The sequence below is a fragment of the Thalia democratica genome, chromosome 5 (genome assembly GCF_965202585.1).
Source record: "Thalia democratica chromosome 5, ktThaDemo2.hap1.1, whole genome shotgun sequence".
Classification (NCBI taxonomy): domain Eukaryota; kingdom Metazoa; phylum Chordata; class Thaliacea; order Salpida; family Salpidae; genus Thalia; species Thalia democratica.
Window position 1 is genome coordinate 42,207,198 of NC_139169.1, and position 26,459 is coordinate 42,233,656.

Sequence of the window (26,459 nt, forward strand, 5' to 3'; positions counted from 1 at the left end):
AGATTGCTTCACAAGAAAGATTTTTTGGAATGGTTGAATTTCAAAGTAGTAGACTCTCTGGACTTCATTGACTCTCACATGTCGCTCATTCTTTTATTCATGGTTTTTGCCTTCTCCCTATCTGTCTTCTACGCCAGTGTGCTTTTTTTCTTCACCAAATTCAGCCCCTTGTACTTTTCATTACTTTCTGTTCACCTGTGCTTGATTTCAATCGCAATCAGGGTGCACAAAATCAGAAATCTCATGACACTGAGCTCGATTGCTGCCGCCGACGGCATGACAACGATCGCTCACTTGGTGGACCCGGACTACCACAGGTCGGTCACCATGGCTTCAAACCGCTACCTGGAAGGTAACGAATCGTGGGCTAACAACGAAACCCTGAACTGGAACATCGCCCTCGTGAAAGACGTTGCGAGAGAAGTCAACTTGGAGTCCTTCGACGTGTTGATTTCTTACTGGATAGGAACGGTCATCAGCGTGTTAAACGGCTTGTTCGTCATCCTGCCCGCTTTGAACTCACTGCGAAAAAGGGCCAAATTCGAGTCAGCGCACCTGATGTACAACGCCGTCCACTCGTGTCACTCCCGCATTCCACTAATATTTCTCGTGCCCTTTTTCACGGTGTGGTCCAACTTGGTAGTTTATTTGTACTGGCGCACCATGGCTCGGCACCTTTTTCTACCCGACCAAGTGGTAATCACAAGCGAAGGTCTGGTCGCAAGAGAGTACTCGCAATCCGCGCACATCTACTTTTTCAGAGCGTTGCTTTTCGTTTCTATTTTATGGCTGTCTGAAGTTTTTCACGCCGTCGAAGTTCACATGATTGCTGGCTGCGTTTGCAATTGGTTTTTCCACAAGCGTCGTAGCAGTCTCAAGTGGACGTACTTGCCTGTTAGAAACCAACTTTACAAGATCATCGCCAAAAACCTGGGACAGATCGCCGTCGGCAGCTGTTTTGTTCGTCTTTCGATGCCCTTACGCATGGTCTTCCGTCTCTGCGAATCGTTGAGCCTCCGTTGTGACAACAACAGGGCGCTGTCGTGGAAACAGGTGATCCAGATGTACAATCGGAAAGCTTACATCTCGGTTGTTATTTTCGACGACGACTACTTCACTGCGTGCAAGAGAACCAGCGACTTGACAATCACTCACGCACCGCATGCCGCTAAAACCAACCGCGCCATGAACTGTTACATCACGTTGGCGCGGGTTTCCGTTGTCATGACCACCTTGGTTCTTCTGCTGATGGTCTGGGGCACTCGTTGGTACGACAACGAGCATCAAGCCCTTCCGTTGGTTATTTTGACCATAGTGACGTGGTCCGTAGCAAAAACGGTTCTCAGTGTCCAGTCAGTAACCATGGATACGTTAATGATGTGTCATTGTGTGGACAAGGACACAAATAATGGTCGGGACTTACCTTATATATCTCCTAAAATATTGCAGGTATTCTATGTGTAGAAATAACATTTAAACTTTTATAACAAAATATTTCATTTAGCTTTATTAAACTGTCTTATACAGTCCTCATTATTGTTTTATTACTAAAGATTTAATTATTTAAATGATAAAAAAATTAATCTAATAGCTCGTAAGAAACTTTATAAGTGTGTGATGTATGACTCGATAACCAAAAGGTTCCTTTGTAAACCAGGTCCTTAAACCAAACTTTTTGAGCACTTTTTTTATCGTTCAATAAACATTAAAAACTTTGTAAAGGTAATTTTTTGAACAATCCAAAAGCTGTTTTTTGAATTTTCTACAAATAAGCAAGTCAAGTATTAGTAAGAACTTAAGTAAGTCAAAAATTAGTTAAACATTTAGCTTAGTACCTAGATCTTCTTTTGTTTCAAAAAATATTCTTTATAATTATGAAACAGACGGCTATGCAAGAAATGGCAAAAAGTGATGAAAAACGTGAAAAGGAGAAACATCATTCATCGTGGGGAATAAAAGAAATGTGTAGAAATATAAGAAGAAGATTAGATCCGGAGGCTAGCTTCAAATCTGAGTCCAGTTATTTCTCTTACAATACTAATGAAACTAAACTGTAAAGTAATTAAATGGCTAACTGTTTTTATCTAAACATACAAAAATATTCTCCAGGATTCTAAAAATAAGTTTCACGTATACTTTTTAGCTTCATAATTCAAACTAACCTGTACATAAAACTTATCAGGATGAATTTAACCACAATTTTTCTTTCTATTTTTTAGTTTTTAGTTAACTTATGTAAGACTTTAAAATCTATTTTATCGATTTAAATTACTTAAACTTGACAACTAAATTTAGACTACTGTTATAGTATAGTTATTTTAAAATGTCTGATTTAAAAGAGAACGAACTTGTTTTTTGTTTTAATTAACAAAGCAGCTTTTAGCTCAAGTTCATAATACATTTTGTTAAATTTCAAATAATTTATCTCCTAGTTTATTTTCGTCTTTATCATGCTAATCAATGCTGATAAGTTCATTTATCTTATTTTTCATTCAAAATATAAGTAAAATTAAAAAAGAAAACTATTCTTGACCTACTCTACTTGATTCATTTTACTTCTTATTAAAACAGTTATAGTTAAACTTTTTTTTTTTATTATAAGTGCTTCAAAAATTATAGTTTTCAAACAGATTTATTTTACTCTTTAAAAAACTGGGACTCGCTGTAATTCAAACACAATAAGTTTTGAGATTAAAGTAAAAATGTCTTTATATAACACTTATTTTTTACGTATGTACATTTAGCTTCACTTATCACAAGTCTTTATTTTTTGGAGCACTATTCTTAAGGGGAAAGTTAAGAATTATATATTTTAAACTGACTTTGATTTAAACAATGATTTTTGTTATCTAAACAAATAATTTATAAACTTTTATTTTGGTCACATATTTTAGCGATTGGTGCTAATTTCTAATTAAATAATGGAGTTGGTGATTAAAATTTTCTTAAAATAAGCTGTTTTTTTAGTTTTGAATTTTTTTCAAATAGTTATGTAGAATACTGAAATTAATTAATGTTAAAAATCTTGTATTTATCTATCAAATATATGCCTACAACTTTGTAGTTTACATGTATAGCAATAACTGTCTTTTTGTCTTAGTTTACAAGGTTTTTTATTCAAGTTTATGTTATTAAAAACTCATTTTCTTTTTCCTATGCTTATTCTTTTAGCAACTAAAATAAATTTTAAGTGACTGAAACATATTCATACTATGATATGATATTCACGAAACATCAAAACGCAATAAGTTTTAAGAATTATTTACTTAAAACAACTTGAAGCCTTTAAAAACATAAACTAGTATTTACTTAATGTCTTCTCCACTGTTTTTTTCATCAAATATAAATTAAAGGTATACATTTTTCACATTATACACTTAATTGAAATTGTTTTTTACGAAAAACACTTCGTTTAAAATTTAAGTTTAATCAAAAATATAATACCAAATAATTAGTTGTAATACTGTACTTATATAATATTTTATTTAAAATAAAGCTAACAATTCTTTTTTTATGTTTGCACCATAGAATAGGGTGGGTGTCAGAATGACACAGCGACAAAATGACACGGTGCGTCACTTTGGCACGGTGCGTCACTTCGACACGGAGGGTCACTTTGGCACGGCGACAAAATGACACGGTGCGTCACTTTGGCACAGCGACAAAATGACACGGTGCGTCACTCTGGCACGGTGCGTCACTTTGGCACAGCGACAAAATGACACGGTGCGTCACCTTGGCACGGTGTGTCACTTTGGCACGGTGACTAAATGACATGGTGCGTCACTTTGGCACAGCGACAAAATGACACGGTGCGTCACTTTGGCACAGAGGGTCACTTTGGCACAGCGACACGGTGCGTCACTTTGGCACGGAGGGTCACTTTGGCACAGCGACAAAATGACATGGTGCGTCACTTAGGCACGGTGCGTCATTTTGGCACAGCGACAAAATGGCACGGTGCGTCACTTAGGCACGGTGCGTCACTTTGGCACAGCGACAAAACGACACGGTGCGTCACTTTGGCACGGAGGGTCACTTTGGCTCAGCGACAAAATGACACGGTCCGTCACTTTGGCACAGCGTCAAAATGACACGATACGTCACTTTGACACAGCGACTAAATGACACGGTGCGTCACGATAGCATGGATTAACAAACTTATATGCAAAACTAAACTTCTTCAGTAATATAACTTTTATTTGTAAAATTTTGATAGTAATTAGTTAAACAAAAGATTTATTATACTTTTTCCAAACTATAGTAGCTTGATACATTTGAAACTATATATGTTACATTGCTTTAAAATTTAAGTCATAGTATAAAAACATAAATTTCTTAAGTTTGTTTTTTACGTTTCACGACTTTTCATATTTATGTAACGAATAAAATTTAGTATTTTTTGTTGTTAAGTTTAATTAATTATTATCAGGAATTGTTTAAAAAAATAACTAAGATTTAAATTAATACAGAGTTATTTCGTAGTAAGAATAAGTCATGCGTGTTTTAACTGTAGTTTTTAAAAATACAGAGTTAAGCTGCTTTTGTAGTAACTAGCCATTTATATTAAATATGTATATATATTTATATTTAACAAAAGTTATTAAGTTAGGTTGTTTACTTAAAACTCTGTATTGAAAATATATAATAAACTTGTCTGAAAGCAAATAATTAAAATAAACGGACCTGGAGCCTAAATTTAAGAAAAAGTTAAAAATAGTATAATGAAAAGATGGGAGAAAATTAAGAGTCTGATGCAACCATTCATGCGCATTTATATATTTATCACTTTAAAAAAAAATCACTAGAAGAGGTTATACATACAACATTGCTGCTGCAGCCTTCTAATTAAAGCTGCAGCCATTCTATTAAAGTTAATACTTTAAGTCTTTTTTATTTTTACAAAACTTTCTAGTCTAAAATATAAAAAATTAAACTTAGAGTATGACATATATTATAGTATTTTATTGCATATAAGGATTTAATTGCAATTATATTTAATACAAAATCAGTAAATAAATTTCATAATGATACAGTAAAAGCAGATTTTAATTTGCGTGTAAAACATTTCTTCTACTTTATATTCTTGAGTTTTATTACAAAGTTTTGAAAAACTCGGTTTTGTCTTAACTCTGTTATGGAAATAATATTTAATTTTCTATTTTTAATCTTGCAACCTATTAAGTAGCCATAATAGCGCAAGTATTAATTTTTTTAAGCATAAAAACGTAAAATAAGAACCGCATTAGAATTTAGAATTACAACAGCAGAAAAGTTGCTTTCGATAACGTCTGAGTTTTAGTTTATAAAACAAATTTTCCTCTGTATTTACATCTACTAGTTTATTGTTTTGATGTACTGAATGATTGATCTAAAATGAAGATTGTATTTTTTAAATCAGAATGTTGCTGAAGTTTAAAAAATATGTTTATATGAGTTTTTACCTTTTTAGTCGTAAAATGGCAAGTCATTTTCTAATTTTTAATACTCGTTTCAAGTTCTAGTACTAAACTGTGTTTAAGATTTTCCATTCGAAAGTAATCAAAAATAAATTTTCGTTAATTTTGGCAGTCGTATTTTGTTAAAAAAATTGCTGCTTTTGTATCTTTGTGAACGTTGTTTGGTATAAACAACTAGTTGTTGTTTATTAAGCACAGCTTTTAAGCACACCTAACACCTTGCTATTGCTTAAAAACGAGCATGTTTTTTATAAGTACGACGATGAGAATAGAAGGTATAAACATTACGTGTTTCACTTTATTTTATGAAGTCACGATCAAAAATTCCTGCGGTCTTTGTTTTTAAAGTTAATCAATGTGATTGTTGCTGATTCTACAAAACCGGTTAGAAGACAGGAAACCGAAAAGTTTCCTAGAAAAATAAGATCGTTGTCCATACCAATAAAGATTGAAGTTTCACAACAAATCGTTCCCTCCCTTATTAACCACCGTGTCATTTTGTCGCTGCGCCAAAGTGACGCACCGTGTCATTTTGTCGCTGTGCCAAAGTGACCCTCCGTGCCAAAGTGACGCACCGTGTCGTTTTGTCGCTGTGCCAAAGTGACCCTCTGTGCCAAAGTGACGCACCGTGTCATTTTGTCGCTGTGCCAAAGTGACGCACCGTGTCATTTTGTCGCTGTGCCAAAGTGACCCTCTGGGCCAAAGTGACGCACCGTGTCATTTTGTCGCCGTGCCAAAGTGACCCTCCGTGCCAAACTGACGCACTGTGCCAAGGTGACGCACCGTGTCATTTTGTCGCTGTGCCAAAGTAACGCACCGTGTCTATTTGACGACCGTGTCATTTTGTCGCTGTGTCATTCTGACCCGCTCCCCATAGAATAGGGGTCGGTAAACTGCGGCACGCGAGTTACTTTTCAGGTATTAACATACTTTAAAAAACATTATTTAAAACTTACAACAAGGCACTTAAATTAATAAATAATTCTCATCAGTACTTTTTATTTCTTATTTTATCTAATTTAAGTCTAAAATACCATTTTTACACTGATTACTACATTTTTTTTTAAACTGCGGCCAGCGGAAGAGTATTTTTATACAGTGTGGCCAACGAGTAATTTTTTCTAGAAAAACTGGCCTGCGACTTATAATATTCTGCCGACCCCTTCCATGGAATAAGAAGTAATTTGTTAATTATTGAAATGTTTTAAACTAACTCAAAATAACTCAACAAAACTTGTGTTTTTATAAATTACTTAAGATACTAATTTAAACGAAAATTAAGTAAGTTTATTTACAAAAAATAACATTTTAACTTTTTTTTATAACAATTTAAAAATTTTAAGACTATTATTTATATAAACTTTTAGATAAAATAAAAAGATTATACAAAATTTAAGAGTATGTTTTGATATACACAAGTAAATAATACAAACACTGTTTAAGTGACACAATTAGAAGAATAAATTTAATATAGCTCATAGCTTAATGTTTATACTTTTAACTACAAAAATAATCTTAATTTTATTCTTATTATATAAGAAAAACATTAAATTTATATTTTTTAAGATAAAATATGAACTCTATGAAAATTTTGCACAAATAATACTATAAAAATGCTTGTTGCTAAAATAGTTTAAAGCAATCAAATAAAGTTTAAACATATTGCAGATGGAAATAAAAATAAAAAAATCAACGAACAGCTTTGTCCCTTTTAATAACAGACTCGTCAAATTTGATTATCAATGTTGTTCCCTTGTACCAAGCTACTGTGCACTGTTGTTTGTATACAATAATCAACGATAAATTATTATTAATTAAAAAAAAAAAACTAGTAGTCTAATACAAAATTGGTACATACGTAAATAATAAAAACGTAGCTGCTTTTAGTATCAAGCTTGCATAAACTGTAACTAACACAACAATATTTTTTATAAATTCACTGTGTAACACATGTTAAACCGACCTTTGCAGGAAAATTTGACATGTTGAGAAAAGCTTCAACTATCCCTCCGGCAAATGACATCAAATTTAGTGATCCCTGTGAATAGTACATTTAAAAACTAAATAAATATTTTACAACCTCCTTTATTGTTAAATTTATTAACTAAAAGAATAAATAAACTAATATTTAAAGATATTATTAAAAACTAAACCTGGCTCGTTTAAGTTTAAAACATAGCTATATATATGTGTACAATCTAAGAAAGCTGAAACAACGCTTTTAAGGAACTTCGGGAAAAGAAAACTTAGTGACTTCAATTAAAATATAATCAGCTTTAAATTAATTGGTTTATAAACATCAAGTTTTACAAAGCCAGAGATTTAACTATTGGTGCTTTATAAAATTAAGATTCTGCTTATTCTTAAGTATTTTGATAATGTTCATAAAAGGCATTATACTAGTAAGCTGACCTTATCTTTGGGAATGCTGATAAATGAAGTTATTATGGGATCTTTTTCAATAATGTAGTATGTTCCATCATCATCATTTGCCTGTTCTAATTTGTCTGCTTCTTTTCCAAACAACGCCTTCCAAAGATTCACCTTTGATTTGAATTAATTTTAGTGATAAACAAGCAATAGAAACGAATATATACTTATAACATGTACTTATACACTTTAGAGCAGTTTTTAAAAGAATCACTACATTAGTTTTTGTAAATCAACTTTGATCAGCACTTTGGGTTTCCTGTGTGATATGTATGCACTAAACTTTAATTTTGAATTTTTAATTGTTTTATATTATTATATAGTTATAAAATTTCTAAAAAGTTAAAGCGTAAAAGATCTTTAGTAGCAAAACTTTATTTCACCTGTCTTTATATAAAAGTATTTAAAATATTATAAACTATATTGATAAGTTTACTTTGAAATAATTTTCAAGGAAAATTAATTTTTTCATGATTTAATTTCATGTTTTCTCTATTTTTATCTAATAAAACAACTAAACTCTTAAAATTAAGATTATTTAATTAGTTAATTAGTATATAAATAGACGTTTTTTATGCTATTCAAAAAGTCAAAATCAAGAAATACTTTTATACTATTAAAAGACAAACAGTAAAATGTTCCAATAACAACAACCTTTTACAGCAAAAATAACTATGTTTTAAAAGTGTATAAAAAGATTACATAAAATTCAGTCTTAATACATAATTTAATATGTCTAAAATATAAACGTACTATAAGTTTGAATTTATTATTTGAAAACAAAGCGATATAACTTAAAGAATACAATTTATCTAAAAAATTAAAAATAAAAAAATAATTTAAAATTGGGTTACTGAACATAAATAGAGTTAAAACATTCTAGTCTTGTGCCGGCCTAAAGTTTCTAAAAAAAATAACGAACCTAAGGAACAAAAGCCTGATAAGATTTAATATTCTAAATAACTAGTTAAGTTTTACAATAAAAAATCATTATAAATAATGTTGTAAAACCAGTTTTGAATAATATTAAACTTTAGAAACTTTAACTTACTTTTACAAACATGAGTATATGCAAAACTTTAGTTTCTCTTTTAAACCCCTTCTCTCTCAACACCAGTACATCGACAAGTCTTGAACCAACAGAGTAACCTAGATTTGATAGTTTGTTCTGAAAAACAAATAGTAAGGATTTAGTCATACAAAACTTAGATCTATTGAAATAAATAACTAAGTAACTTGTGTACAAAAATTTTAAAACTAACTACTATTCTAACTTGTACATTTATGCTTACAAAACAAAAAGCAAACAAAATATGCTAAAAAATATACATAGATAAAACAGGTGATTCTTTTTTTGTCTTTCCTGCTTGTCCCTTCCATGATGAACTTATTGAACTAATCATTTTGATCCCTAATATCTAAAAGGTTCTTTTTTTTTCAGCAGTAAAAGTTTTTGAGTGATGACATTAACCTTTACAAAATATAATTAACTTATAGAAACTAAGGTTGGCCCTCCTATAACCTTAGTCTTTTGAAATAGTTGTTTTTAACATTTCACATAGACTTTAATAAATCCTAGACACATTAAAACTATGAGTTAAAATTAATGTATTTGTTTTGTTTAATAATGTAATTATAAACTCATGGTTACCACTGATCAAGCTGAGAAAAATTTCCTGAAAAAACTATATAAAGCTTTCAATCTAATTTTAATACAGGTTAAAAACAACAGTTTTTTGCTGAATTATATCATCAAACTTCCAGTACATCACTTAAACCATCTGAGTATGATTGATGTTTGTAATAAACAGCTATATCAGCAAAATACTTGTATTATTACCTTATAATTACTTGAAAAAATTATAAAGAGGTTAAGTATACACATTAACTTGTTACATAAAATACTAAACTAACAGCTTAGTTATAAAGAACTCATATGTTTACTTAAACAAAAAACACTTTGATTCTAAAATTATGCTAGATAAACTTTTGTGTAAATATCACAGTTTCACTATGGAAGTGTCCTTGCTACAGATCATCAATACTAAAAAGCTTACAAAATCTGCTTGTTCAAGTAGGGTACTTGTTCAATATATTAATAGAAAATTTTTGCAGTTTTATAAAGGATATTTTACTAATTTATACCAGATGAAGACATTGGAAATAAAATTAAATATATTTGTAAACTTCTAGGAAAATTTTAGAAAACTTTTCTGACTTTAAAGGACTTTTAATTAATTTTAACAATTTAAAGGCTTTGGAAAAAAAGGAATTTTGTAAATTTAAACTGACAAAATCTGACTTTTTTTTAATTTTATCAAATTTCCTGACTTCTTTGACTTTTTTTTCAAAACCCCCCATTTTTTCCTGACTTTTCCTGACTTTTGTCATTTTTTCAAGTTTTTCTTGACTTTTCCTGATTTCCTGACTTTTCCTGACCGAGTGGCAACCCTGATAAACTATAACTTGCATGTACTTAAGCGTACATTGAAGTACTTTATCATGAGTAACAAGTTTTAAAAAGTTTAAAAGTGTACTGATTCAATTAAGCTAAAGAGACTAAAAATGTACATTTATTGTGTTTAGAATTTCATGATAAATATATAACAGACAGTTCATTCTCTTTTTGTTGTCATCAATTATTTTTTTAATATGAAAAATAAATGTTAAAATAAAATAAACATCATTGTTACTTTAATATACCATGTTGAGGCTATTCTTTTACGTTAGTACTCATGACATAGACTAGAAAAATACTAAACTAAATAAACTAAAAGAAGTTTTAACAAATTAATTAAACATAGAATTTACTTATTTTTCAAATAGAACTTTGTATTATTACCTGTAATTCATTGACGTTTGCCACCTTGTTTTGAGAGTACTGAATAATTTCACTAAACAGAAGTGAAAATGCATTTAATGAAATTTCTTGCTTTCCTTTTGAAAGAGGACAATCCAGTATGGATGTTTTAGGCCTCTTAGAATTGTTGCTGTTGTTTAAATCCATTTTTTAAGTATATTTTATTACTAACTTATCCTTTTATAAAAAGTAAATTCAAAAATCAATCTAACTTTTAATTAGAACTTTTTTAATTCATAGACAACAATATGTAAAGTTTCAAATCATGTAAATGCTGTTTACAATTATCTTTTAAGATTTTTTTTAAAGCTAATTTTTACACTTTTACAAGCACAGATATAAACATTATTTACTAAAATTTTACATTAAATAAATTGTTTACTTTTTTTAATATTGAAAATTATCTTACAATTTAATAATTAAATAATTGTCCTAGATTTTTATAAATCTTTTTGTTCTACTCTGTTTCTGCCATTTCAACATCCCCAGATTTTTCTTCAACCTTTATCTTACTCACTGATTTTTCTTCTGCCTCAGTTTCCATTTTGCTCGAACTTGCCTGATGTCTTCTCAGCTTCTTCAGAACCTTCCTCTTCTTTTTTCCTGACAACTCAGCATTGTTCTGCGGGTTTTTCAGGTGCTTTCTGATGTGAGACCTGGGCATGATGTCAGCATCTGGTATGATGTACTCCTTTGGTGCCTTGTTGGCCTTGGACCTTTGCTTCTTTAGTCTCGCCAACCTCTGGTGGTTCTTGTGCACCTTTTGCTTGGGACGGTTGATTGTTGTGGACACCATATTTGTCTTTTTTAAATTCTGTTGAAAATATTTTTTTGCTCACTAAAATACCTTTTTATATAAAAGCTGTTTTTTTCTACTTTTTGCTGTTTTAAAACTCAAGTATGTTACTTACTTTTAGATATTTTTTCTAGGAAGAATACAACTATTTCTATTTTTCAATAACTTTTTTAAGTATTGGGGATTGTTGTTTAAACGCAGAGGAATCTTAAGTTCAAAGATAAACAATAAAGACAAATTTTTCATAGAAAACACGTAGCTAAAAAATAGTAACTAAACACAACATTTAACCTTAAGCAGGCAACTAAAGAGTTGTTAAATACAAGTATCTATAATATATATATATATATATATATATATATATACATATATCCTAAGTACTGTTTTGTTGTTTTATTTGATGTTATTGTTGCTCTATATAGACATTGATTGTTTTGCAATTACCACAAAGAACCTTGCTCTTTAAACAATCAATGTCTAGTCTCAAACATAATATAAAGAGCAACTATAACATCAAATAAAACAACAAAACAGAACTTAGGATCAACAGGAAATACTTTGAAACAAAGATATAGAAATCAAAAATCATCATTCAACAATATTAACAAAAGACATACAACAGAACTGGCAAACTACATTTAGAATTTGAAAGATAAGAATACAGACTACATAATTAAATAAGAAATATTAAACTGGACAAAATCAAAATTCAATAATAAATTCTGCTGCAAACTTTGTAATTTGGAAAAAATATAAATTGATAAACCAGACAGGAACATAACACTAAACAAGAAAAGCAAAGAAGAGATATATGTATTCATTACCAAAAATACATTTTTAGCAAAATTAAAATTAACTAAATATTAAAACAAAGTAAAATTAAGCCACAAACACGAACTGTTTAAAACATTTTCTGATAAAGTTTAAAACATTTTTCTAATACGGTTTGAAACGTTTTTCTAATACAACATTTTCCAAACTTTTCATAATGCACAAATTCTAAATTAACAAGATCAGTGCATTTTTTCAAACTCAGCTTACTTTACAATAAACTCCATTATTGCTAAGTCATAAAAATTATAAAATTTTCAAATTCTACATTTCTGTTTAACATTGTAAATAAACTTTAGCTTACTGATGATGAGTATATGAGGTTATATATCTATCTAAAACAGTTTTATAAACTATTGTTTTTTATATAATCAAAAAATTAAATATATATATATTGGTTTTATGAATTACAAACTGGCAGTATACATTACAGAAAACAATTTATTTAAAATTATGTTAATAATTTTGTCTAAAGTCAACTAATTATTCTATTACTACATAACACCTAATTTTGTATAATTTCATTGCTATATTTACAAGTTTGCTTTTCATTGAATAAAACACTTGGCTGAAGACGCCTATTAACGCAGAAACATCTGTCCCAAGCAATAGTTTATTTTGTTTATTTTAATTTCATATGTATATACATATATATATATATATATATATAAATAAAAAGGTTTATTTAAAGATGTAAAACTCAAAGGACTCAAGTTTCGTGCCTATGCACTCAATACATATATACAAAATAAGGTCATTATTTAAACTTAAACACCGTCTATTGAGCCCACTTGAAGGGCTTTTAAATAATTTATTGTAAACTAAAATGTTAAAAAACACTGATACATATGTTTCATAAGACTAGACACCTTAAATAACTCAATTTAAGCCCTTAAGGTGGGCTAAGTGTGAAAGATTTGATTTATCAAGTTAAATAACTTAATTATATATATGTAGCGCAATAACATTGATTTTAAATTAACTTGGGAGGTGATAAAAAGAGTGCAGCCAATAGCAGATGGTAATAACCCTGTTTGTAGGATGTGCTTAAAAGAATCAACAGCCATTATGTATGCGTTAAAAAACGAAGGTTGTTTAAATAAGAGGAGTGAATTGATATCATCTTGTCGACATATGAAAAAGCTCCTCTTTAATACAATAAATTTTGAAGTATTTTATAGTCACTTAACTGTTGTTTTTGTTAATTTTAGTTGTTTGAAAGTTAGATGGTAGATTGATTTTTGAACTGAATTTTTGTAATGCACAATGTTCAATTCTTACGTCATATTGTTTTTGTTTTTTTGTAAACTTTTGCATCTTTGTTTACCAAAGTGCTTTTTATTTTAAATTTGAACTGACTGAAGATTAAAGACAATCTTTTTTGTCTTTATGAAACATATGTTCCAGTATTTTCAAAATCGTACATTTCAATAAATTATTTAAAAGCCCTTCCAGTGGGCTCAGTAGAAGGTGTTCAAGTTTGAATAATAACCTTATTTTATATACATATTTAAATATATATATATATAATTTTACTTTATTTATACTGAACTTTAAATGACAAATGTATTTAACAAACAAAACTTCAATCAAGCCAAAGTTTTTTTTTTACTTCAAACAAGCCTGAGCTTTTTAGTTTAAAGTAGCCTGGTTTTTTTTAATACAAACTAGCCAGAGTTATTTCAAGTGTTTTGAATGTGTGGCAACCCTGCTAGTTATAAGAAACAATGCACCCTTAATTATAGAACTTATATTTAGCTAAAGTAAAACTCCAATACTTAATAATAAGAAAGATTTTTATGGAAACTGACTAAAGTAAATACCATAAAAAAGGAGCTATAGAGTATTTTTTTAAATAGTTTTTGGAAAAACATATGGTCACAAAACCTATAACTATTTAAACAAGCATATACACAAGAAAAGAGTTATAAATTATAAGTTGAGTAGTGTACTGTATATTTTTAGATTTTGGGCCTTGTGAGTCTTTGCAAAATGAAAAATTACTAAAACATTTTCTGAATTTTGTTTTTACTTATTTTTGTTTTTATCTCTAAAAACTACCTTCCCTTACTTATACTCATAGGTGCTTCAGTAACTTAGATGAAGAGGTCTATGATTATAAAGATTAGATATACTCTAATGACTTTTTAACCTTAAAAAATGGAGTGAAAGTGATATAATATAAATATAATATAATAAAGATTACACAAAAAAAATTATTAGTTTTTAAACATGATAGTTTCATTTAAAAAAAATTACCTAACTTTAAAAACTTACTCAGAACTTGAAAAGAACAAAAGAAAAGACTAAAAACAAAGTTATAAAAGTTACTTTGAATTTTGTAAATCAGTGAAAAGTATCTATCAGCTAAAATAAAACTCTAGCTAGAAGATAAGATAAACTTGTAAAAAAGGTAGACTCTTGTATGCTCGTTATGTATATTAGTAAAATAGTTATAGTCCAAAGACCAAATTTTTTATAGTTAGCTGAATATGCATTCTTAAAGTCATATTGTTTTATTTTATGCGCAAAACCTTTAGTTAATGTTATATTGTTTTAATACTTTAAATTTCAATTTCAATATGTGTCTCAACATGGTTACATAGTTTCTAATCAAACAAACAATTATTGAGTCATAATCACAGGGTTCCCACTCTTTGAGTGAAAAAACTGCCATGAGTCACCCTGAGTTTTTTTCTAATCCATAAAAAACAATATTTGCCTCTGGAGCAAATTACTTATACCTCATATTCCTTTTTCTTCTTAATAATTGAAAGTAAGTTTGTACGTGTATGCTTCTGCATTAGTTATTCACTCAACTTATCAGAAATATTGTTTTCAAAGATTATACTTTAGTCTTTATTCATACTTCTTTTTTACTAAAAATAAGTATCTAAAGTTATAACAAACAACTTTATGTATGAATTAAGGACGGATAAAACAATATAATTTTACTCAACTGTATAAGTAACTAACTTTTTAAAGTATATTAAAACTTGTTAATGCATAGTTAAACTTTTATATCTCTTAAACTGTTTTTGTCTGATATAAACTCAAATTGTGACAATACAAATTTTGGATCCTAAATTGTACTTTGTATTTGTATGACCCTGTATTTAGATCCTTAAGCAGACATTTTTAAATTTTACATTTTTAAATCTTTGAAGATTCACAATCATTTTTCTTCCAGCTTTATATTATTTATCCTAACTTTTCCAGAAGATCACTCAGTCAATGCAGCTTATTAAAATGTTAAAACTTATGGCAGATTTTTTGGAGTTGAAATTTAAAATTAAAAAAAAAAGGTTTTAATAACAATTTATAGTGAATTTTAAGTTTATTTACAAATCTCAGTGATTGTTGAGAAAACTAAAAACCAAGACTGTGATTTGCATTAAAAAATGTTTTGAAATGTGTCCCATGACCCCTTAAATCCTGCTGATCCCTGATCTGGGGTACTTATATAAAACGCAACCTTTGAGTATTCAGCTCAAAAAAGTCTTACAATAAGTAAGTATCACAAAAACACCCTGTGTAAAACTTTTGATGATTTAAAGAAACTTTAATGCTAGCAATTTGTTTTTGTTCCAATCAGTTTGCATTAGGGTTGTTTTCAGAAAATCAAAATTTGCCAGGATGAAAGTTCCTTTAAATCATGTTGAAGTCCCTTGGGGGCCATTACAAAAATTTAGGGGACTAAAGGGGGGGGGGGGGCATGAGGTCATAATTTAAAACTTACACTAGATATTCTTAAAATGATTATGAAGAGCATAAAAAAAGGTCTTAATTCTTTTTAATGGTAGTTTTTTAAGAAATCTTGTTGGAGGGGTCATAGCTTTTTTAATTTCCTTAAAATGAACCTTTTGAAAAAATGTTGGGAAATCCTGCTTTCAGTCATCTAAAACTTTACACAGGATGTTTTTGTGACATGAGCAGAAAACTCAAAGACTGATTTTTTTTAAATACCCTACAGCTCAAACAGCTTCACCTTAACTAGACTTATACAAAACAGCTTCAACAATCTTTCAGCAGTACTAAAGCAATATAAAGCTTTTTTGAATTAAAATTGAGAGTTGCTTAAAATAATACAGTTAGTAAAAAACAGTACAAAAGACTATATAAAAATACTTAGCTGTTTACTTGAACTAGACTTTTTTCATTGTAAAAAATAAACAGTTTAACTCTACCCTTTGTAATGATAAATAGTTTAAATTATTTCAACTAAAGAAGAACAAGTATATATACTGGGTTGCCACTTGTTTTTTCCAAACTTTTTCCAGATTTTCCAAAATTCTTCCAGGTTTTTAAAAGTAAACATTTTTGGGTATATTTTTTGTTTTAAGTTAATTTCTATAAAAGAAAATGTGTTAAATAGTACAAAAACATTTAAAAGATGCTATAAAGTTACTTTAAATGTGTTTTTTAATAAAAATTTTTTTGATGATGACAAAAAAATCTTACTTATACGATAGATTTTTTGTGTCAAACTGAAATTTTAGAACTAAAATGTTAAAACTATTAAAAATTCCAGGTTTTCCCAGGTTTTTTTCAAAATTTCTCAAATTCCAGGTTTTTCCAAGTTATTTTTGCCCAAATTGTCGAATTCCAGGTTTTTCAAGGTTTTTCCAGGTTTCCAGGTAAAGTGGCAACCCTGTATATAACATCTTTTTAATCTATTAAATGAGGCCTAATGGCATAGGGGTCTTAATAACGGTTTTGACAACTCTCTGAGTTGAATCATGCAATATCAAAACCCATGGTCAACACAATTAAAAAAAAAAAGTTGTAAGGAAAAATCCAGACAAATGAGTACCTTAATACAGATTGGTATTTTCTCTATTCTAAATTTTATTTATAATAAAATCATAACAATTCTTATACATGTTTAATTGAGTGTCTAATAAGAAACATATTTTAGTACTAAAAAACTAAAAAAAATTTTAGTACAATACCTATAAGATACTGCAAATATATAGAACTAAATTCTTATGTACATACATAAATTAGGTAATTACCTAGGATGATGTCTTTTTTAACCATAATTTTAGGCTAGATATTTATAATTTATATACACATAAAAAAAATTATATTTATTTATCATAATTTAAAAAAAAATATTAAAGATTTAATTGCTTTTATTTAACAATATAATGTAATTATATCATAAATATAATTCATATTGATTACAATAATGTAAAATAAAATTGATTAAATATTTTAGTTTCTAATAACTTAACTTAATCTTACTATGTATTTATATAGCTTGTTTGCAACAAATTATCTTTTGAGATTAAACATATGAGGTTTAAAACATTGATTTTTAGACAAAGCTGAAGTTTCATAGAAATTCATATTGAACAAATTCAAACACTTGGTATTAGCAAATTACAGCGAATTATAATTCTAAAAAACTACCAAGTTGATCTCTATATTTTTTTAAAGCATATCTGTAGTATGGGTATTAATGATGTAAAAAACTGTAAAATTGTAAAAGTTAAGCCCAAAAAATTTCTTCAACACAAATGTATAAAATAAACTAGTCTGAACCAGTCTTTAATTTCGCCATCATAAACATTGGACGAAACAGGTTCTAGGTTGTTTCAATACTGTTACTAACCATCATGAGGTTCTTTTTATTTTAAATTAAACTTAAAATTTAGTTAATTTTATTAAAAACTAAATATAAAGTCCCCTAGTACAAAAGTTTTTCAACTCAATTGATTCCTATAAGCAGGTTGCAGCCTGGTTTTAGTTTTAGTCGATTTCAAATCTTGTTTAATTTGTCTTTTTCACCGGTAAAAATAAAATTCGTATTAGAGTGCTTATTAAAATATAAGTTAAAGATATTCAATAGCAATTTTCCAAAGTTTTGTTTTTGAAAAAAGTTACATAGAATCAAGGTCGCTTTTATTAAAAAAAAGGCTTAAAAAGACTAAAAATAACCCCTTTCAGTGGTAGTGCTACTATCTTCGTATATGAACATATTTTATAAGGCTCGCAATGCAAGAAATAATCTCTAATATTTTTAAATCAACTTTACAATAACAAAAAGGTACTGATTTTATAGTATACCAAAAAGAAATTAAAAACTAAATTACAACTACTTCCAAAACAGACGAGTAAACTGTATAAAAATAATTAAAGAAAAATTAACAATAACTGAAATTTTATCAATAAACCTGCTTCAGAAATATAGATAAAAGCAAAATATGATGTTGTAATTGCTTTTAAATCATAAAAACTTTTATATGCTGGTGTTCGGAAACAGCTTAATTTGATAGAGTTTACTTATTTTTATATTTTTCACTTAATTATTTATTTTGCAAGTATTATAAAATTGTATGGAAATTTGCATACTCTAACTAAACCGAACATGAATGCAAACAACTTATACCAAATTTATTAACTAGAGAATGTAATTCACAATAATCAAACTAAATACGAGTTAAAAGCTAGTATGTGTATTATGATATTCATCGATTCTACAATTAGACTACTAAAGTCAAAATCAACATAGGATAAGTCAATAAATTTAAGAATAGGTTACATTGTTTAAAAATAATTATTTTTGTTCTTTTTACTCTTCTTTCGACTTATTTAAATATTTTTTGTTGTAATGGTTTTTTTGATGGTTATAAAACAAAAGAATTGAAATTTTGTAAATATTTGAATAATTTACTTTCAACTTTGTATCACATATTACCTGCTGTGGTGAAAATACAACCTAGCTTTGCAATACAGTCAAGTTATGTTTCGTGATTGTAAAAAGACAAAAAAGTTTCAATTTTTATATAAAATTTCAAGTTCCAAAATGCTATTGGTGTAATGCTCATGTCAATATATTGCTTATTAGTACTTAGTTCATACTTTTTAAATTTTAATTTAAACAGCTGTTGGTAAAGCTTAATAGTTTTTTATTTAAAAATTTATTTAAATGATTTATTTTTTTACAATTGCTAAAAATATGACCTGACAAAATTTTTACTTGGAATAATTTAAAAGAACTCTTTTAAACTTATACATGTACTTGTACAAGTTGTTTTAACTAAATTTAAATAGTGATGTATACAATAAACTAGTTTTGTTTATTAGTTTTTATTTTTAACTTGTTAAATAATATTACAAAATATGTAATATTTTATAGTATATCTATTGAATTTGTTTAAACTAAAGTTTAAGTTTACTTTTTATAACTGTTTAGTCATTGTGTTTTAAAATATATTTAAAGCTTGAAAAAACTTTTCACAGAGTATTAAAAAGTAAAACTGATTAGTGTAGTAGTTAAATATCAACTAAACTACTTAGTAATTGTGAAGCATATCTATCAATATGTGGGCTGTATGGGATAAAATTGTTACTCAGGTGATATATACTTAATTTTTACCTCTTTTCGAATTTTATGTACATATATAATATTGTTTAGTTATTTTATTTAACTATTTTCTATAAACTATAGCTTAAAACATAGTTTGTTCTAAAAACACTTGTACAAACAGGTCACTGACTACTCCAGCCTTTTAGGTAAGGTTTGGTACATCCTCGTTTTTGGCTACAGACTTGTTGTTATCACTACACTAGGAAAATCAGGTATTTTACTAGTTAAAAAATTATATAATAAAACTTATGTTTTTTAATTCTATAAATTTTACTGTTTGCAGTATATGACGATGAACAAAGGTCGTTTGAATGCAGTGTTAAGGAATCTGGTTGTACAAAAATGTGTTACAACAATTTTGCTAAAATATCTCATTTGAGATTTTGGGCGTTTCAGGTGTCAAATTTCTACTGTTTTAACTTAATTGTTTATATAGGACTAAAACTAAAAAGAAATAATTTTAAGTAGGCTAAGTTTTATTATTTTAGTTAAAAAGGTATTCGACAACTTTAAAACAACCAATAATTGTAAAAAATAAGTTTGTCGTAAACTTAATTTAAACTAACAAAGCGCAATCTTCATAGAAACAAAGTTTTTGTTTTATTTTAATGGCTAAACTAAAAATGACTTACAAATGAATGTTTTTCCATGCGATGAAATTCGAACGGTTTTAGGAATAAAAATCATATATTTTATTTAAAAACAGCTCATGGCAATTATTACACCAACACTGATGTTTCATTTTTACACTATGCACGTAAAATCCCAGGTTGAAAAAATCAAAAGAACTGAAGAAGCGATGAATACTTTGGACGGTGTCGGGAATTCAAACAACAACATTCAATCTGTCAGTTTAAAGTTTATTTTATTTTAAAAATCGAGCTTCATATTTAGTACTTTAGTTTTATTATTTTATAAAGAACAAATTCAAAAAAAAAAAGTTTAAAAAAAGATCAATTGAAATGTTTATTTAGTTGATATAGAATTTTTTGGTTAAAAATTAATTTTGATTAGTTTTTATACGAGTAAATGCATGAAAAAGAGTAAAATATTTACCAACAAGCGGTACTGCTTAAGTTTGAATCGAACATACCTATGTATAATATTGTAAAGTCATAAAATATAACCTGAGGCCATAATTAAATTTTATTACTATTTTTAGCATCATTGAAATACACCTATTGATTGTTAAGTTAACGTACTTTGAACAAAAACATACTTAAACATAAGTATTTGAAATACCTTCGCATAGAGAGATATAAATCTTGTCTAAAGAAGTTTAAAAAATCACGGTACGTTTCTCTCAGTAGAATGTTAATTAAGGTCAAGCTTAATAACTGAATATACTTTTTTAGGAAGCATATTTTTGAAACAGATTCCATTCAAACTATTTGAATAAACTGTTGTCTGTTAAAGAAAGTTGAAAAAAAATAATTGCAACAAAAAATATATAATAAGATTGTTTATAAAAGTTAAAATAAACACTCATGTCGTTTATCGTATTTGCTGTTTAATAAAAAAACACACTTCAAACTTATTGTTTAATATAATTTTACTTATTGTTGATTTCATTAAGTTGAGCTTGAAAATTTAAAAAAGTTATAGGTGTTATTAATTTTCATAATTAGTTACACAAGGGGTCGGCGGGACAATTTTTTGAGTTATTTCTTCTTAGGTTGCACTGTATAAAAAAGATTATTCCGCAGGGCGCAAATATATAAAATAACTATAAATAAAAAAGTGATTAACAATTCTAATAAATCACTAGTGACTGGTATATGTTTAACTAAGATCCTAATTCTGAGGTTTGATCCAATTTTAGTTTTTTAAATTTAAATATATATTGCAGATCGATAGTTTAAAACATACTACGTATTCAAAGCTAATAATTATACAGCGTTGAAAAATATATGGTCATAACTTCTAAAAAAGTTTTTTTTTTCATATAATTTATATCGCCATACAATAACTATTTTTTTAATAGTAGTCAAAATATTTGTAAATGAAAGCTATGAAATTACACTTTTATGGCTTGTAATATTATTTATTATTTACTAGGGTGACTACAACATGGAAAAAGACATTAAAAAATTGCACCCACGCAAAAGTGCACTCGGAAGGTATAAAGTGAAACAAGTTTACAGGGAAGGTCAAAAGAAAGAAGTTTGTCTGTTTTTAATAAATGCAAAATTCTTATTTAAAATTATATTTAAGCAAACGTTTTTGTTTATACGACATTTTAAAGTCAGTAATTTAACTTTTCTTCGTAATTTGTATTAGTTTAAAATCTTTAAGTAAATTAGAAAGTATTGTGTTCGAACAATATAGTTATTTATTATTATAACAATATAATAATTTTTTTCTATGTTTTTTGAAATTTATATCAATAAAGTAAAACAACTTAAAAAAAAGTATAACTTAATGACGTTATTTGAAATTTAAAGCAAATATTTTTCAACGATTTTTTTTGTTTGATTTTAGTCAATTTATTTTAATTATTTATCGTTAAATTTATTTTAGTTTTACTCTTGTTACTTAATCATTGTTTTTTTTTTCTAATTACTATTAAAACACTTATAAACTGTTTTCTACGTAAATTAAATCAAATACACTATTACAGATTGTTGAAACTAGAAAAATCAAATTTGCCTTTCTCCTAAGCCTTATCGTACGATTGGCCGTTGAAATTTTGTTCACTTATTATGGATATACTCTTTTCAACATTCAGGTTGAGTTTTGATACATTTAAGTGTATAACACTAACCTGGTCCAAAACAGTAGCTCATGAGCTTTGAAAGTGTGATCAAACTTTACTTGGTGTTTATTTTTTATTTGCTGTGAAAATACGTTATTACTTTGTTGAAAAAATTTTGTAAGAAAAAGTACTTTTAATGCAGCCAAATGCTTTTTGTACAACAAAACCTTACTCTTAATGTATGTGATTTTTTCACTTTACTCTTTTATAACTGCTGCGATAACTGATGAATTCTATTGTTTCAAGCTTCGCATCACCTCGCGCAGGTGAGAATTTTGGGAGGTGATTGTGCGATGATGCGTAAAGCGCAATTAGTGGGAGTTTGCGTAAAAACATGGTTCTATGGAAACTATATCACACAAAAGCACAGTTGCATAAGAAGTTCATATAGATTTAAACCAGCAACCGGAGGAATTTCATTACGTGTTTTTAATTTAAAAGTTTAAGAACAATCAAATTTAATAATTTGAATTGTATATAAATATTAGTTATTTAAATAAAAAATACATGCAAGAGTGTCGCTTAAAGCTAAAATACTTTTCGGGATACAAAAAACGTAAAACATATAATCATTATTTCTGTAAATTTATACTAGCTTTATAAAAAATTTACTAGTTTATAATTTGTAAACAAATGATCGATTAACTACTTGATAAGTTTGTATTGGTAAAGAAATAAATGTCTTAGGAACTTTAGCAAGCATAAATAAAAACAAATAATGTGTTGACAATCTAAATTTTAAGTTGCCGTTTAGTAAATTATTGTGCTCGCGATCCGAATGTGGCCAGTAGAACTCGAGCTAGATATCTTTTATTTAAAAAGGGTGTTCATAACAAGGTAAAATTTTAATTTCTTAAATCAAATCTTACAAGAACACTTATAAAGTAATTTACAATTGCCATTGGTGCTAATTTTATGCTTAGTTTGTTACATTTTTGTTGAAATTTTTTATACAAACGTACCGCAGTTGACTGAACAAAAGTGCAAAAAGTATTAATATTTATATAATTTCTTTAAGACTTATTTTACATTTATTTGCTTAATATTTGTTTATTCAGCAGATAATGTAGTATTATCAGTTTTTAGAGTGGTAAATCTACTAAAGTGTACATTTTAGTACAAAAAAGTAGTTTAATGTGTAATTATATTTTCTACCACGAAAAAAACTTGTTTTATAATAAGTACACGTCTTGTATTTTCTTTCCGGTATTTTTTACATTTTCTTTGAACTTCAGATGGCAATGTCTAACGCTGATGGCAAGACAAGTAAAAACAGCAGCATGTTTTTGTACCTTTGGATGGAAGTGCCAGGGGAGTACAAGTGCAAGGAAGATGTGCCAGGTTTTAAAACTGCCCTGACAAAAGCTTGTTATCAGCAACTGCATTCAAAAGGAAACGTGCCGTGCTGGGTATCTAGACCTTATGTTAGTTTTCAAAAGATATGTTTGGCATATTTTATTGAAGTTTTAAAATAGAAGTATTATAACAGAACATATCTATTTTTTAAACATCTGAAATAACCAATTTTAAGTTTTTAAGAAAAGTGATACCTTTTTTAAATATTGTATGTGTTACAAGCAGTACAATAATAATATGCATTTTCACAAATTTTCATTGTTTTAAATATGATACAATTTTGTAGAAATAATCATTTATAGTAATATAATATAAAATTATTCGTTTTTTCTTTATTATAAGGCATTCGAAAAAAAAAGTAAGAAATAAAGTTTCATGGTTTAAAAAAACAATTAGAGCGGTGCCATTTATTTCTTAATACCTATATCTTAATATTTTTTGATCAAATAACTCAACTAAAATTTCCAAAATCATTATAAATTTACGATAAGTTAGTTTTATTTAATTTTCATGAGTTTACAAAAAAAACTTATGTATGTTCCTAAAAAAGGAAAAGACTTAACATTCCAAACTTAGTTTTTTTAAAACCATTTTATCCTTAAATCAAACAAGTTTTATCAAAAATGAAGCTGTGATTTTGATTAACTTGAAGTTTTTAACAGCAAATAAGTTAAAACATTTTAACATTCTTCAAATAAATTGTAAAATGTTATAAAATATTTAACTTTTGACAGAAATTATCCAATTAAGTTTAAATATGTTACTTAAAATATTAAATTTTTCGATTACTTTTTGACTAACTTTTTTAGGCTTTAAGAATTTATAACAAACTGCACAAAGAAAATAAATATATAAGTCGGCTAAAAATTTAAATTTTATAAATATATTATTAAATGAAAAATAATTTATATACTAAAATATACTTAACCACTGACTTTTTTCTGCATTCAATTAGTAACACATTTTTACCTAGTTTTATGTTAATGTTCTTTCCAATAGCATTAGATTATTAGTTTAATACATAACGAAATTCGTGGAAACTATTTTGATTAAAATTAACAAAATAATTGAATTCAACTTATACCTATTGTCGCGTTTAAACCTTATCAACTAAAAATACTAAAAGCTTAATTTTTATCATTTATGTCAAATTTATTAAACATTTTTCTTATTATAATGGTTCACCTAAAACATTATTTTCTAGCGTTTAAAAGTAAATTCTAGTTGTTTCTTATTGTTTTATATAATAAAATTTAAAGGCTAATATTCTATTTTTTAACTAATTACAAATTGAGTTTTCAACAAGTAGTGTTTAATTAAAGTGTAAATTTTTATACCAATCTGTTTACAAACTTTCTAAAGATTTTTCACTGGTTACTTGCAAATAAACTTATAAGCTTTTTGAAGGATCTGATTTGAAAATAAAATTGTCAGACTTAGTTTATTTAGTTTATTTTTTTATTCTTTAACACTAAATATGCTTATAAAACACAATAATATTCAAGTCTGTCACACAGAAAAACATATCTAAAAGTAAGAATCTCTAATGCTAAATTTAAGCTCTCCTAAGTCGGTAAAAAAAATATTTTGAAAGTTTTCCAATAACTTAAATTTATTAATAGGAGAAAACTGTATTTCTTCGCTACATGAACATTTTAAGCTTCGTTTGCATGTTGCTTACTTTAGTGGAAATATTCAGTTTTACTTGGAGACAGTATACCAACAAACTTAAGAAGTTAGTTTTTAATTGCATTTATTTCTTTCATTCTCTTTAAACATTTTTTTTTTAATTAGTGTGCCTTAAAGACTATTGTACTGTTTGTTGATAAGAACATCAAGTACTTCATTTTTATTTAATTATTGTACTTATTAACTTCTAACAAAAAAATAAATAAAATTCATCAAAAAAATTAAAAAGTTGTTTATAAAGCTCAATAATTTTCAGTTTTTATAATTTTTACTAACTGACCAATTTATTTATTAATATCATATAAGTTTTTGTTCAGTCGTTTTTTTAATAAACGCTATAGACATATAATTTTGCATTAATCTATGAAAACAAGTTTTCTAATTACTAGCTTATGAACTAAAAGTAATATTATCAATATATTTGTAAGCTTTGTAAGATAATTTTAAAATAAAGTATTGATTTATTTTATATAATTTTAATACTATTATTTAAGGTCATGTAGAGTTAACAAAGTATTGCCACGGATGGAGAATGAATATGTACCTTTGCCGTTTAAAACTATTTCTTTGGGTAGTTAGCTTTTTCTACTTTGTTTTAGTAACTAAAAATAAAGCTTTTGTTTATGCTTACTATTTAGTAACATCGTTATACCTAATTTGTTTTAAGATTGTAAAAAAATTAAAACACAATTAAATTTGGTAGTCTATGTTTCCAATTTTGTTAATAAAATAGAAATTTGTCTCGCAGATAGGCTCCTAGACCGTGATGAAAACTTTGCGTCAAGAAGTAATCTGACGAAGAGAAGTAGCGTTCCTTCTCGTCAAAAAACTTACATCTAAGGTGCTAACGGCTAAATTAATTGCGCGTTTAAGTGGCAGAACACTTTTTGTATAATACGAGGCATTGG

The 26,459-nt window shown here is 27.4% G+C and overlaps 2 protein-coding genes across 2 annotated transcripts; one reads left to right on the forward strand and one right to left on the reverse strand.

Annotated features, from left to right (window-relative positions):
• Positions 1 to 6,741: 6,741 nt before the first annotated feature.
• LOC145835470 (trafficking protein particle complex subunit 5-like) lies at positions 6,742 to 10,922 on the reverse strand. The gene is made up of 5 exons (XM_082943078.1): positions 10,732 to 10,922; positions 8,941 to 9,057; positions 7,872 to 8,003; positions 7,423 to 7,497; positions 6,742 to 7,232 (listed from the first exon to the last, which is right to left on the reverse strand). The coding sequence occupies exons 1-5, from the start codon at positions 10,894 to 10,896 to the stop codon at positions 7,149 to 7,151; spliced, it is 573 nt and encodes a 190-aa protein (XP_082799204.1). The 5' UTR covers positions 10,897 to 10,922; the 3' UTR covers positions 6,742 to 7,148.
• An 8,783-nt stretch (positions 10,923 to 19,705) lies between these two features.
• Positions 19,706 to 26,303, forward strand: LOC145836555 (gap junction delta-2 protein-like). The gene is made up of 10 exons (XM_082944349.1): positions 19,706 to 19,738; positions 19,873 to 19,963; positions 20,035 to 20,147; positions 20,458 to 20,598; positions 21,810 to 21,914; positions 22,372 to 22,479; positions 22,773 to 22,832; positions 23,742 to 23,930; positions 25,485 to 25,597; positions 26,300 to 26,303. The coding sequence occupies exons 1-10, from the start codon at positions 19,706 to 19,708 to the stop codon at positions 26,301 to 26,303; spliced, it is 957 nt and encodes a 318-aa protein (XP_082800475.1).
• The last annotated feature ends 156 nt before the right edge of the window (positions 26,304 to 26,459 follow it).

Coding starts and splice junctions, on each gene's coding strand:
- LOC145836555 (XM_082944349.1), top strand. CDS start 19,706: ATGTGGGCTGTATGGGATAAAATTGTTACTCAG. Junction 19,964..20,034: donor CACTACACTAGGAAAATCAG/GTATTTTACTAG, acceptor TACTGTTTGCAG/TATATGACGATGAACAAAGG. Junction 21,915..22,371: donor GGGAAGGTCAAAAGAAAGAA/GTTTGTCTGTTT, acceptor ACACTATTACAG/ATTGTTGAAACTAGAAAAAT.
- LOC145835470 (XM_082943078.1), bottom strand. CDS start 10,896: ATGGATTTAAACAACAGCAACAATTCTAAGAGGCCTAAAACATCCATA. Junction 9,058..10,731: donor CAAACGTCAATGAATTACAG/GTAATAATACAA, acceptor TTTGTTTTTCAG/AACAAACTATCAAATCTAGG. Junction 7,233..7,422: donor TGTCAAATTTTCCTGCAAAG/GTCGGTTTAACA, acceptor TACAAACAACAG/TGCACAGTAGCTTGGTACAA.